Raw genomic sequence first — 12316 nt, forward strand, 5'->3', positions numbered from 1 at the left:
GCTGTGAGACCGTAGTGTGTTAAGACACCATAAAACACTCAGATAAAAACAGAAGTACAAAGTATTGCTGCTGTCAACTTCACCTGAGATGTACAACTAGATTGGACTCATTCAGTAGAGGGTGCTGTTAGAGTTTGGTATAAAGTGGTGCTTTTTATAACTGCAGTTTATTAAACAGGTGTTTGGGTTGAATCACAACCAACTAAACTAATGCTTCAATTTTTATGGAAGATGCTTCCTTGTGTTTTCTAAGCACAGTTAGTGGGCTTAATTTTGCCTTTGTTTACATGGGTGTGAATCAGGAGCAACTCAACTGGCTTCACCGTAGGGAGTGAAATGTAGTACAAGGGGCATAAGAACACTGGAGCTGGGGTGAGGGGAGGCCAAAAACTTTGGGTCAGGCCGCTGGGTTCTCAGGACATCTGCATCTGGGTTTTGCTGGACCCATTACAGCATTTTGGCCAGTGTCCCGATGGGAAAGTTGTGAGAATTCCTGGGGACGAGGACCAGTATTTGGAGGTTAGCTCATCACTGCTTGTACTCAGCCTCTGCTTTTAACATAGACCAGCTGCATCATTAACACACACTTGGTAAAGTGCCCATTAAAAAAAGAAAATTCCCCTACTCAAGTCAATGAGAGGCTCAAGAGAGAGCCTGCCTGATTTGCTGGTTAAATATGGCAGCCTATCCCTGTCAGCACACTCAAACATATTGATTTTATTAGGATAGACGTGCAGACAATGCTAAACAGTTCCTGCATGCCCGTCTTCACTGGGTCCCTTTGGTCACCTCTCTCTGGAAGGGTATGCACATCCAAAACAGCAGGGAGAAGAAAGGAGAAATTGAGGGTTTCTGGAAGATCATTTATTTTCCCCCAAAATGCACAATTAGAGCTTTGAATATCTGTGGTTTTGCAAGGAAAGAACAAAATTCTGGGGTTTTCTGTAGACTCAGGAAGACAAGACTGTACTGGTTTAATGTCGGTTGGTTTGGGGGAGGTTTTCTTTGTAACTACGATGCTAGAAATGTCTTTAATAAAGAATATATTCTATAAATATGTATTTATAGATATATAATATTACTTCCAATATTTCTTCAGCTTCCAAATGTAGTCAGAATTTTTTTTAAATCTTAGGCAGCCTTCCAAGTTGCATGTTCCTGTGTGAAATCTCACCCATGCGCGCTGTTAGCTGACCTGTATACTGAACTAACTTCAGCTCATATTCACACATTGTGCATGTTGCAGAGCTATAAATGACTGGGCATGACTAACTCTAGATAAAAATCTCTTTTCTGTGCTGGGCAGATGGACTAGGTGGTTGGAATACATCTGGGTGTGAAGTGAAACACATGGATATGAATTATACAATCTGTTATTGTAACCATCTTACCCATTTTGGAGTCCTGATGGTAAGTACTGTGTGAATCATCTGCAAAAAAATTCTAAAACTAAACTATCAGCACTGTATTCTTAGGAGAGAATAGAGAAAGTTTATTTCTAATCTAGCTGTTGGAGAACTGTATCTTGCTTTAAAAATTAATAACAAGAAGATAAGAAATTTTATGACAAACAAAACCAAGCCACACTCTGAATGAACCCTCAAACCCAGTACAAATTCATTTTTGCAGCAGCTGCCCCTACATCTTTACAATTTTGCTTCATTAATGTTACTGCATAATTTTCAGTATTGGAAATATGGTGGTAATGCCAAATACCTGTCAACTGCTGTTATATTTCTCTGAAAATTTTATTACTGAAAGCATCCATCTAAAAATGGATCTGAATGTAAATATGGAAAAGACCAATATTATCATCTTCTACATATACAGCATCAAGCATGCACTAGTTTGTTTAGCAAAATCCCAGCTCCCCAAAACTTAATATCAAAACAGGCAAGGTACAGGTGAAGAATGAGGAGTGAGTTGCAACAAAAAGTGACGACGGCTGGGAAATTCCATATAAAGTAGGGATCGGATACCAGCCAAGAGATAAAAACGTCACAAGGGGTAACTTGAGATCTATTATTTGCCTTTGGCATATGCAACACAAAGCTAAACACATAGTTGTGCTTAACCTAAGTGTCCCCTAGAGGTCAGCAGTACCCTACGCAGAGATAGAGGCAAGAACCGTCTGTGGTAGTAAAAATGTTTCTTTGACGGGAAGATTTGGAGGTTGCGCAGTTCAGGCGGTGTATCTTGTTTCTAATTAAAGCAATGGGCTTAAACTTAATTTTAAAACCACATTTTTTATCCACTGCCATTCCTGCAATGTGTAATGACTGTTTAACGGCACAGAGGGTACCGGATTCTGCAAACACAGGGTTCCAGAGTCACATTAAGCAATAGCGATAGCAACAGACTATGGCAGCAAACCAGAGTCATGTCACGAACGTCTTTGGGAACTACTGTATGGGAAGGAGGCCCATTCTGTTGGATAGTTTTCAGAGCCTTGTGCTTGGTAGTAGTTTTGACTTGATGCATCCTCTCAGACATGGATATATCTAGCACGTTTCTACAGCCCATACTCCCAGCAACCACCATTTTAACAAGCTAGAGTTTCTTCTGCAAATTGGCAGGCAAGGTTCCTTGAGTAGATGTGATGCCTTTTATTAGACCAACTAAATAGTTGGGAAAAAGTTCTTTGAAAAGCTTTTGGGCACAAACACCCCTCTTTAGGCATAGGGAGACTCTGCTGCTGTTATGAGTTCTCTGAGGTAGAAAAGAAGCTAAAGTCTTAGCAAGAAGTTGGTGAAGATGCAAGTGAGTGGAAGTTTGGAAGACAAAGGGTAGAGATGGGAGGGAAGGGAGGGAAAAGTGTAAAGAAATGCAAGTGATCATCTTAAGGCAAGTTACCTGGTGTGTCAAATGTCAGGCAAGTTGTAATGTGTCATAAATCCAATGTCTGTGTTGGGTCCATGATTTTTTGTATCCAGTAGATTGATGAAGTGAAGTTCGTAGGCTCGTCTATGAAAGGTGTTTTGTAAGTTCTCTTTGAGGATTAGAACTGAGAGCTCAGAGAGGCAGTGATTGTCCTGTGAGAAGTGTGCACCCACAGGTAATTGGGTATATTTGTCTTTGACGGATTTCTGGTATGTGTTCATTATGGTGCACAGTTGTTTGGTTTCTCCTACGTATTTTCCATCAGGACATTTAGTGCCCTGGATGAGATATATTACATTTCTGGAGGTGCAGGTGTAAGATACAGGACTGGTGATGGTTCTGTTGTGGGGTGCAGTTATTGTGGGAGAGGTGGAGATGTGTTGGCAGGTTTTACATTTCTTATCCTGGTGTGGTATGGATCTGTTAGGTGTGGTTTGGGTTATAGGAAGTTTGCTTCTGGTGATGAGGTTAGCAAGGTTCAGTGCTTGTCTAAAGGCTAGGATGAGTGTGTCTGGAAAGATCTCTTTAAGAATTGGGTCTTCTTTTAGTATGGATAGCAAATGTTTGAGGATTTCTGCAAATCAGCCTTTAAACTTAAATGGTTAAGTTCTGTGGTATCAGAAGCCTGATGGAATTGTGGGATAGTGGAAGAATATTTCCTTTCTAAATTCTTCACAAAATATTAAACTCTAGATATTGTCATCATTGCTAGGATTTCAATAATCTTAAGTCAACTGTTTGTAAAAAATGCTAAGAACAATTTAAAAGAACACAGAATAAAAATCGGTTTCCTTCCCCAATGTGCAAATGAAGTCATTTTCTTTTCTTGCCGGACACAGATCTGGTCAGGGTAGTGACTGGAATTCTTTATATTATGATCTAGGACATATCCCGGACTGGAATAGATTCTGTGAATTACCGTATATTAACTCTGATAAGCCATGCAGGATGTGGTGCCTCTTCCCTTTTCCTAGGGGTAGTATTGGTGATATACCTTGTACTTGAGTAAGTTGATTCCTCTTTGCTTTATTATTTTTTAAAGTATCAGCAACAATGACTTTACAATCACTGTGGGAATTTTCAGTACAATCAATACTATGATTAACAAGACAGAAGGAGATTTGAATTGGATATGAGACTTGATATGAGACTTGATTTGGATATGTGAATATGGTGAAATAATTTGGATCGAAATGACCATGTTTCAGGACATAAGCCACCCTCCAACTCATGGAGGTTCAGGATATGTTATTTCAGAATTGCCTACAGAATTGTTTGTTGCAGCTGCCTCTGAAGCATCTGACACTGGTTGTTCTTATAGGGGCTTGGCAAGTCTTCTGTTCCTAACATGCATTGCATATGCTCTTGGGTATGGGTAGAGTATCTGTTCAGGGGGCTGAGATAGCTTTATTGAAAGTATATGCATTCAATGATATAGTCCCAATTCTATAAAAGGTGTTGAATGAAATGTACAGAAAAAGACCTTTCCTATATAAACACTGCCTTGAAATTCTCCTTTGGGAAGTGACAGGTAAAAATGGGTTTCACTGTAAGTCACTTCATGCTACAGGAAGCCATTTTTAAGGCTACTGAGCATGCATTCCTACTACTTTGTGTTAGAGAAAAAATAGGAGAATGCTTCAGCTGCAACGGCAACTGCACTATGACAACACTGGATGGGTGCCACATCTCTTTTCCTTTCTATTTTAGCAAGCTTCAGACAGATTATCCTTCCAAAATCCTGATCAACCTCTGTGCTGCACTGCTGATGCTGAACCTGGTATTCCTGGTCAATTCCTGGCTGTCATCATTTAATAACCACGGCCTTTGTATCACAATAGCTGTGCTCCTTCACTACTTCCTGCTTGTAGCCATCACGTGGATGGGTTTGGAATCTGTTCACATGTACTTAGCTCTCATCAGAGTCTTCAATACATACGTTCCACACTACATCCTAAAATTTTGCATCGCTGGGTGGGGTAAGTAAACTGTTTCTCTCTGGATAGCTGTGCTTTTGAGATAGTGTTCTGTTTGCAAAAGTGTGTCAGGACAGGGCAGTACTGCAAGGATTCAGGATGGATGCCGCAGTCCAGGCGTGTCCTACTGATAGCTGCATGGGACGAATAGCAGATAGGGGAGAATGCATGGGGAGAATAGCAGATAGTTCCTGTCCATCAAGCGCAGGGTTCAAGGGAGGTGGAGCCGTGTTGTCTGTGAGTCAGTGCCTGTGCTCAAGGGCTTTTTGAGTAAGCCACATCCACTGTTGGAGCAAGATTGTAACTGGCCCCTACCTGCATAAGGAAAAGGAGCCTGGGCTTAAGGTGCTTCCCTGCCTGTCTCTACCGCATGGGCACAATGGTCACCCTGTGGGCGCTAGCAGGATGGATGTCCTGGGACTGTTGTTCTGTTGAGTTGGCTGGAGAGTTGTTACATTTAATGACCTCTTTTAAAAACCATCCGTCATATGTTGCCTATATTGATTTTACATACAACTTACTCCACTGACTATTGGCCTCACAAAGCTCTGTTTTGGGGCAGCCGTGTGCGAGTGTTGCTGTCTGCAGCAATCATTCGTCATAAAATGATTAAAAAAGGCAGGAGATGCCAGGAGTGTGGCAAACAGAAAAGAGAGTGGAAACGGAGACATGAACATAAGCCTGCTGAAAAATGCCAGCCCCCATTAGCTGGTGGTGCAAAGCACTGCTGCCAATTTGTCTTTTGCCACCATCGGGCTTTTTCTAGTGATCAGTAGGTGTTATTTAGCAGACTGGATCCCTTTTGCAGATATGCAGGAGCTCTCCAAAATTTTGCACAGAGATATTTTTATTCCCACTCATCTGCAATTTACATAAATAAAAGTGCTAACCATACTCTATCACAAAGACAGAATCCCACCAATTTCCAAAAAAGCTTCAGGGGCAGAAAACAGAGCATAATTTGACCTCCCACCCTTCCCCAATGTATGTCTGCGCTAAAATAATATTGGCATAGAGATCAGAGGTTGCTGCTTCTACATTGTCTTATTTTTAATTTAATGTCTCTTTCACAGTGTCTGATGAAGCAAACCATTGCTTATGAAAGCTTATGCTATGTATTTCTGATTTAGTCTATATTATAAGCTGCAAATTGATCCCACCTTTTGCCTGACTTCAGATGAACTCAGCTAATTATCTCTCTCTTGCCTCCCATGTGATCAGGACTACCAGCTGTTGTGGTTGCTCTCGTACTCATAATAAAAAAAGACTTTTATGGCAATCCACCACGGTCTGAACGCAACAGACCATTCACCGATTTGTGAGTATGATGTTTGAGGCTCTTTGTTGGTCCCTTACCTGTAGACCGCTAAGGCCAGAAGAGGAGAAAAAAGGCTACAAGAAACTTCCTCCCTCCTTTTAATTCTTCTGTTGCATTCCAACCCCTTTCTCCTTATTCAGCCACCTTATGTGTCAATTCCTCTTCATTTTGGGAGACTCTCTGCTAGTGGAGCATCCGAATTTGACATCTTCATATGCTCCAATACGTTCTATGAGTTCAGTGGAGCCTATGTGTAGAATAATTAGGCCTGGTGTCCCACCTATTGTCAAAGGCCCCAGATTTTTTTCCCTTCTCATTGTTGTATCTTATCCATCATATCACACCGCTTATAATTTTGGACTCCTCAGTGAGGTCAACTCAATCTTTCCTCTTTTCCAGGGAAGGAAAATGGAAGTCTGTTAACCTTCTTTCTGCCATCTTTACATTAGAAAGCCTCCTACTTGCATTTTGCTGCCCCTAGCTAAGAGAATACTGACTCTCTTAGCAATAGGACTAGGTTGAGTGTTTGCACTTGCTACAGACATGGCTGCATAAGGAAGCAATTACATATCACAGGACTCTGTATTACCATGCTGGAGCAAAGGGGAAGAAGGAGGGAAGGAATCTGTTCCTGGCTTAACTGAATATCATCTGTAGACAATCTAACTAGTCAACCCTTGTACTCTGCTGATACCAGAAGAGGTCCCTAGTTATTCATTTTTAATGCTGTATGTTTTCTCCCCTCCTGCAGCTGTTGGATTCAAAATAATGTCATCTTTTACATCTCTGTTGTGGCCTACTTCTGCTTCATATTTTTGATAAACACAGTGGTATTCATTGCTGTTCTTGTTCAAATCCATTTCATGAAATCAAAGACAAGAACAAGGTCCAAGGACTGGAAGCAGGGTTTTCTCCATGACCTGAAAGGCACCATGAGCTTGACTGTCTTGCTTGGTCTAACATGGGGCTTTGCCTTCTTTGCCTGGGGACCAGTAAAGATTTGGTTCCTGTATCTCTTCACCATTTGTAACACACTGCAAGGTAACCTCTGTATGAAGGGCTGACATAAATATGCCATCACAGTATCAATTCGGGGGGGGGGGGGGTAATATGTAAATACATTCAGAGCATCATCTGATTGGTGTGGAAGGTGTTGCATGGCTTTGTTTGCATGACCATTGGCTGCTTATACACATGCTTCTTGGCCTTCTAATTAGAATACATTAGAGCAGACTCGATTAATTGAGTCTGCTTCATGTTCTGATAAAAATGACCTGGCGTAGCTGCAGCATCATGTGTATTAAGCCCCTGCATTTCAAAATGGCTATGGAGGCACTTTAACTAAACCTCATTCAAGGAGGTTTAGATAAAGCATCCTGCAGCCATTTTTAAATGCGTGGGGGCTTAATACACATGACACTGTGGTGTTTTAATTACAGTGGCTCTTGAGGCACCACTCTCATTAAAATGCCCACCTTTCCAAGCAGGTGTATAGGCAGCCTTAGATTTTGTAATAGTAACATTGCCCTGAGTAAATAAGATGGTATCTGGAATGTCTTTATATCACTAATATAGGCTGCTAGGGAAGAACTTGTAACACCTTTCATTTATGTGCCATTTCAGGGGCAAGCACGATCCATTTCGTTTGGGCACAGAAATGCATGCTGGGATTTTCCAGGGACTAGGCCAAGGGTGGCCAACATGCAGGTGGCTGCTGGTCGCATGGGCAGCCTCTATGTGTGGCATGTGTTATATCAGGAAGGGGATGGGCAGTACAGCAGCTGATAGGGCAGGAAGCAGAAAGCAGAGGAGAAGATCAGACAGAGAGTACAGGGTGGGGAGCAGAAAGCAGAGCAGCAGATTGGACAGGGGAAGGGGATCAGAGAGGCACTCAAGGAGGACATGGAGCTAATTTGTGTCACACCTGCCAAAAAAGCTGGCTCCCACTGAATGACCTGATTGTTCCAATGCCAAACCTAGAGGACTTTTCCAGTGACCTGCCAGTTCAGGTGGAGACATCAACAGAAGAAAACCCTCAGTTCAGGTCTGCACTCACATAAATACAAGCAGGGGGAAATGCCTGCGACTGAGAAGCGCACAAGATATTTAGGAAGGAAAAGGAAGGCTGGTGAATCGATTGGAGACCACCTGAATTCTTCTCTCCCCTCCTTTCAGGGGTCTTCATCTTTGTGTATCACTGCCTCATGAAGGAGAACGTGAGGAAGCAGTGCCGTGTACACTTCTGCTGGGGAAGGTTTCGGCTGAATAATTATTCTGGTAAGACATGAAAGCTTCTTGCTTTTCTTGGCTCATCATGTAAAGCTATTAATGGCATCAGAATTAAAATGGGAATGCTTTAGTATTACAACTATGCTGGCATTTAAGATTAATGAGATAGCTGCAAGGAAGGAAGTTGTTTGGTATACTTTCATCTAATGTCATAATTTTTGTTAACGGAAGCGTTTGACTTGACTTAAACAACTTCTTTGTGTCACCATCTTCCTGTGGTGCAGCCATATAGTACCTGCTATTCAAGGCTCTGAAAACACTTATGCCCTTGCCCAGTACCGGGGCTGTTCTTCACGGCACATTCACACTACAGCGGAAAGAGGTGGTGCCCCAACAGTGCAGATTTTCTGCTATTCCCAGTACGTGGTAGAAGCATATTAGATCTCGGTGCCTCTCTATGAATGACTTTGCAGACTGGGCCTCAGTTAACGCTGTGAATAGTTGGTATGTTGAGGAGGCTACAGGACATATATTTCAAGGGTGCTTCAGCTTTGCCTCTGAACCTGTACCTACAACACATTTCACCCACTTTCAGGGTAGGTGCAAATAGCACTTTTATGCAGAATGTTAATCTGCATAGGCAAATACATACTGCACATGCAAAGATGAGCATGCTGCATCCTGGGCCTAATTTTAGGTTCTGTTTTTGGAGATGTGGCATAAAATTACTAGATAGCTGGTCCCCTGGTTTTCCTTCAGTACTTCCTGTGACATGACAGCTCAAGAAGCCCTACATGTGCTGCCATAGAGAAGCCAGTTGAAAACCTCCTGCCTCAGAAAGATTAGTGCACCAAATGTATAATCTATAATGAAGCAGTCTGTATAACCTCAGCTTGTGCTTTTAAAGTACAGGCTAGTGTTGGGGATGGTGCAGCTCTGTGACAGGAAGACAGGAGGAGAGCACAAGTGCATCTCTGTGGCATCCACAGCATCTTCTCCCCAGGGCTTTGGCTACCTCTGTCTGATGCAGAGAGGATGAGGTCAGGACTCCCCCTGCTTTCCATCTCCTTTGGAGGGGCTCTCCAAAAGGCTGCAATTGTACTTGATTCCTGCATGGGATGAAGGAGGTGTAAGCTCTCAGCATCAGTCCTCTCTTGCACCAAGCATGGAGATACTGCTAGAACTGCAAGGTGGGACTGGAGCTGAGGTCTATCTAGCCAGGACCCTGCCTTCAGTAGTGGTCAGTGCTTACAGTTCTAAGGTAGGTTTATCAAAGCAAGATTATTCCCATCTGCAATAAATACCACAAACAAGCACAGCCCACAATGACCAAGCTATAATCTACGCCTGCCCTAAGCCACTTGTACCAAAAGTTTTGCCTCCTGTATGCTGTCTCATTCCCAAACTCCGCACTCTCTCATTTCAGACTGGAGTGGGTCAGGGTCAGGATATAAACCAAGAAATTTAGAGGATAAGTTATTCTTCCATTCCTTGAAGTCAACTACGTCAATGAAATCTAATACAACAAGCTCAACTTTCAATGGCTCCAGCTGCCTACAGGGGACGTCTTTGGATATGAACTTCAGAATAGGTAAGAGGAAAGCAATGTACACCGGTTTCCATGAACGCAAAGTGTAGCAAACCAAATGGTTGTCAGACCCCAAAGTATAGAAATAGGAGACATTTTCCCACCACGTCTATGCCAGATTAGAACAGTGGGCTAAATTCTCCCTTACAGGTTGTTTCAGCTGGGCACAGCTAAGTGGAGATGCTGTCAAAAGAAGAATCCCAGCAAAGAACAGCCCGTGCCGCACCCCCCCCCACTTTAAAGGTCTCTAAACTTGGGCACCCAAAATCAGAATTTGTTTTTGAAAGGTTGGCATTGTTTCCTTCCCAAGAATATCTTGTCTCCCTCTTAATAAGGCTTTGTAACGAGAATCAGCACATAAAAGTGTCTTTCTAAATGAGTGAAATGAAACTATGGCTACTCAAAAATCACACTTTGTTTATTCTGTCTAGATGAGGTGCATTACAATCCAGGTGCTCTGATGCCACCTGATCATGAGGCCAGATGTCCTTGGACAAGAAGAGTATCACCTGTGGATGTACAACTGCACTGTACTCAGAAGTCTAGGTTCTTACAGTGACACTCAATCTAGTTATTTCTGATACGCCGATGACTGTCTTGTTTTGTGCCGTGTACAAATTAATGCTGATATCCATATTTATTTTAATGATATAATTAGCATTCTGAAGATGGTTACAGGGCTAAAGTCTTCTTTGAGTCATGTTGATGCAACTCCATTAACTTTAGTGGGTTCATGGTACATGTATGGAGAAATTAGCATACCAATGTGGGTAAGATTTTATGAAATTTGGCCCCAGTTGGTTAGTGTTTATTTGACAACGGTATGCTGCTGGGGGTCGGCATATTATACAAAGATCTCTTAATTATTTTTGCAACTGGTATACTAATTAACTGGCATCAAGACATTCAAATCAGATCCAGATACAAATGCTATGTTTAATTTACAATTAACAAAATAAAGAACACACGAAAAACATTAGGTGTGGTGTTTCTAAGGGAAAATAATTTGTAACAGCCATGGAACTTATAGAAAAATCTCAAACTTAGTGGAGTCTGAGTTTTAATGGGTTTAGCAAACTATTGTTGCTTCAGTTTATGCAGTCAGCACCTTACCCTTTCCTATAAAGCCTTCTTTAAAAAAAGTTTCTCTTGTTAAAATAAAGCCTATCTTATCTTTTAGTATATATTACTGAATAGTCACAGAAGCTAGGATAAAAATAAAAGGTGGCTTCTCTAAGGAGAATTACTTATATTTCTCATTGAAAATATTCTTTTCTCCACCCCAGCCCTTTCTCGCAGCCTCTCTCTTTCTGCACTCTACTCGACCTGCTCTATTCCTTTTCTCATCTGATACTTCTAGTTCCTTTCCCCCCATCTTTCTTTTAAGGATCATGTGCCCCAAACGCTCAGCTTTCAGCCATGCTTTTGTGCCATTTCAGTATTTTCGATATTTTCAGACATGGATCTCTAGGCTGAGAACTTGCCTTCTTAGGATAGAGCCTGACCAGTTTGGGAAAGTGATTATATGAAGCAGCTGCCTGTGCTGGAAGGGGACTAGACTTGATAACTCAGGAAATCCCTTCCAGTGGTATGTGCTTGCTTTCAAATGTGCTGAGCTCCTGGGAACTGTGAGCACTCTTTGCTTCTGGAAATCAGGGCATTTTGATTTAGAAATCTAAATCAAGGTTTAGGGGCCCGATTACATGTTTGACAATATTGCCCAGCATCTTCAAGAGAAGTTTAAAATGAGGTAAAATTAAGTTCGTCTAGCCCTGATAATCAGTATAACAGACATTTGAATGTATGGCTTGAGAATGATTAATAAATAATGCAGAGTATTGCTTCTTCCTGCCAAAAAATAATCTGTTTTATACACAATTCTACCATTCCTGGAGCTGACTACTGAATCCCTTTCTGAAGAAACACTTTGTCCTCAGTTCATTAGGAGCTGAATGCTATTACGGTTTCTTAAGATGGCAACATTTCAGCACAGAGGCTAGAATAATATCACTTGCTAATCCTGCCTGATTGATTAAACAACTTCCCTGCATTGTGCAAAGCCTTATCCGACTCCTGCTGAAATCAGTGGGAATTTTTCCAGTGGGTCCAGCAGGAATTGAGATCAGGCCTCTGGTCATCATGCTGTTTCTGTAAAGTATGGATTTGATCTTTATAAGAATTATTGCTTGGCATAAGGATACCATCCAAGGGAATGGGAAGCTTGCTCTTTTACAAAAGGCTTTCTTCCCCAACTACAGTATGTTTAAATCAGTGACTCACATGCCAAGCTTCACTTGTGAATGCTTTCCTCTATATCATTCAAGC

General features: G+C 41.8%; 1 protein-coding gene across 3 annotated transcripts in view; it reads left to right on the forward strand.

Annotated features, from left to right (window-relative positions):
• ADGRG4 (adhesion G protein-coupled receptor G4) overlaps positions 1 to 10967 on the forward strand; it is a 55234-nt gene extending 44267 nt beyond the window's left edge. For all 3 annotated transcript variants that reach the window (XM_019536422.1, XM_019536424.1, XM_019536423.1), the window contains 8 exons: positions 1307 to 1410; positions 3764 to 3885; positions 4591 to 4859; positions 6078 to 6174; positions 6926 to 7215; positions 8350 to 8451; positions 9830 to 9994; positions 10423 to 10967. In XM_019536422.1, coding sequence (XP_019391967.1) covers positions 1307 to 1410; positions 3764 to 3885; positions 4591 to 4859; positions 6078 to 6174; positions 6926 to 7215; positions 8350 to 8451; positions 9830 to 9994; positions 10423 to 10550 — 1277 coding nt within the window. In that variant the 3' untranslated portion in view covers positions 10551 to 10967. The remainder of the gene's footprint in view (positions 1 to 1306; positions 1411 to 3763; positions 3886 to 4590; positions 4860 to 6077; positions 6175 to 6925; positions 7216 to 8349; positions 8452 to 9829; positions 9995 to 10422) is intronic.
• The last annotated feature ends 1349 nt before the right edge of the window (positions 10968 to 12316 follow it).

The sequence above is a fragment of the Crocodylus porosus genome, unplaced genomic scaffold, assembly GCF_001723895.1.
Source record: "Crocodylus porosus isolate Cpor-Errol unplaced genomic scaffold, CroPor_comp1, whole genome shotgun sequence".
Classification (NCBI taxonomy): Eukaryota; Metazoa; Chordata; order Crocodylia; family Crocodylidae; genus Crocodylus; species Crocodylus porosus.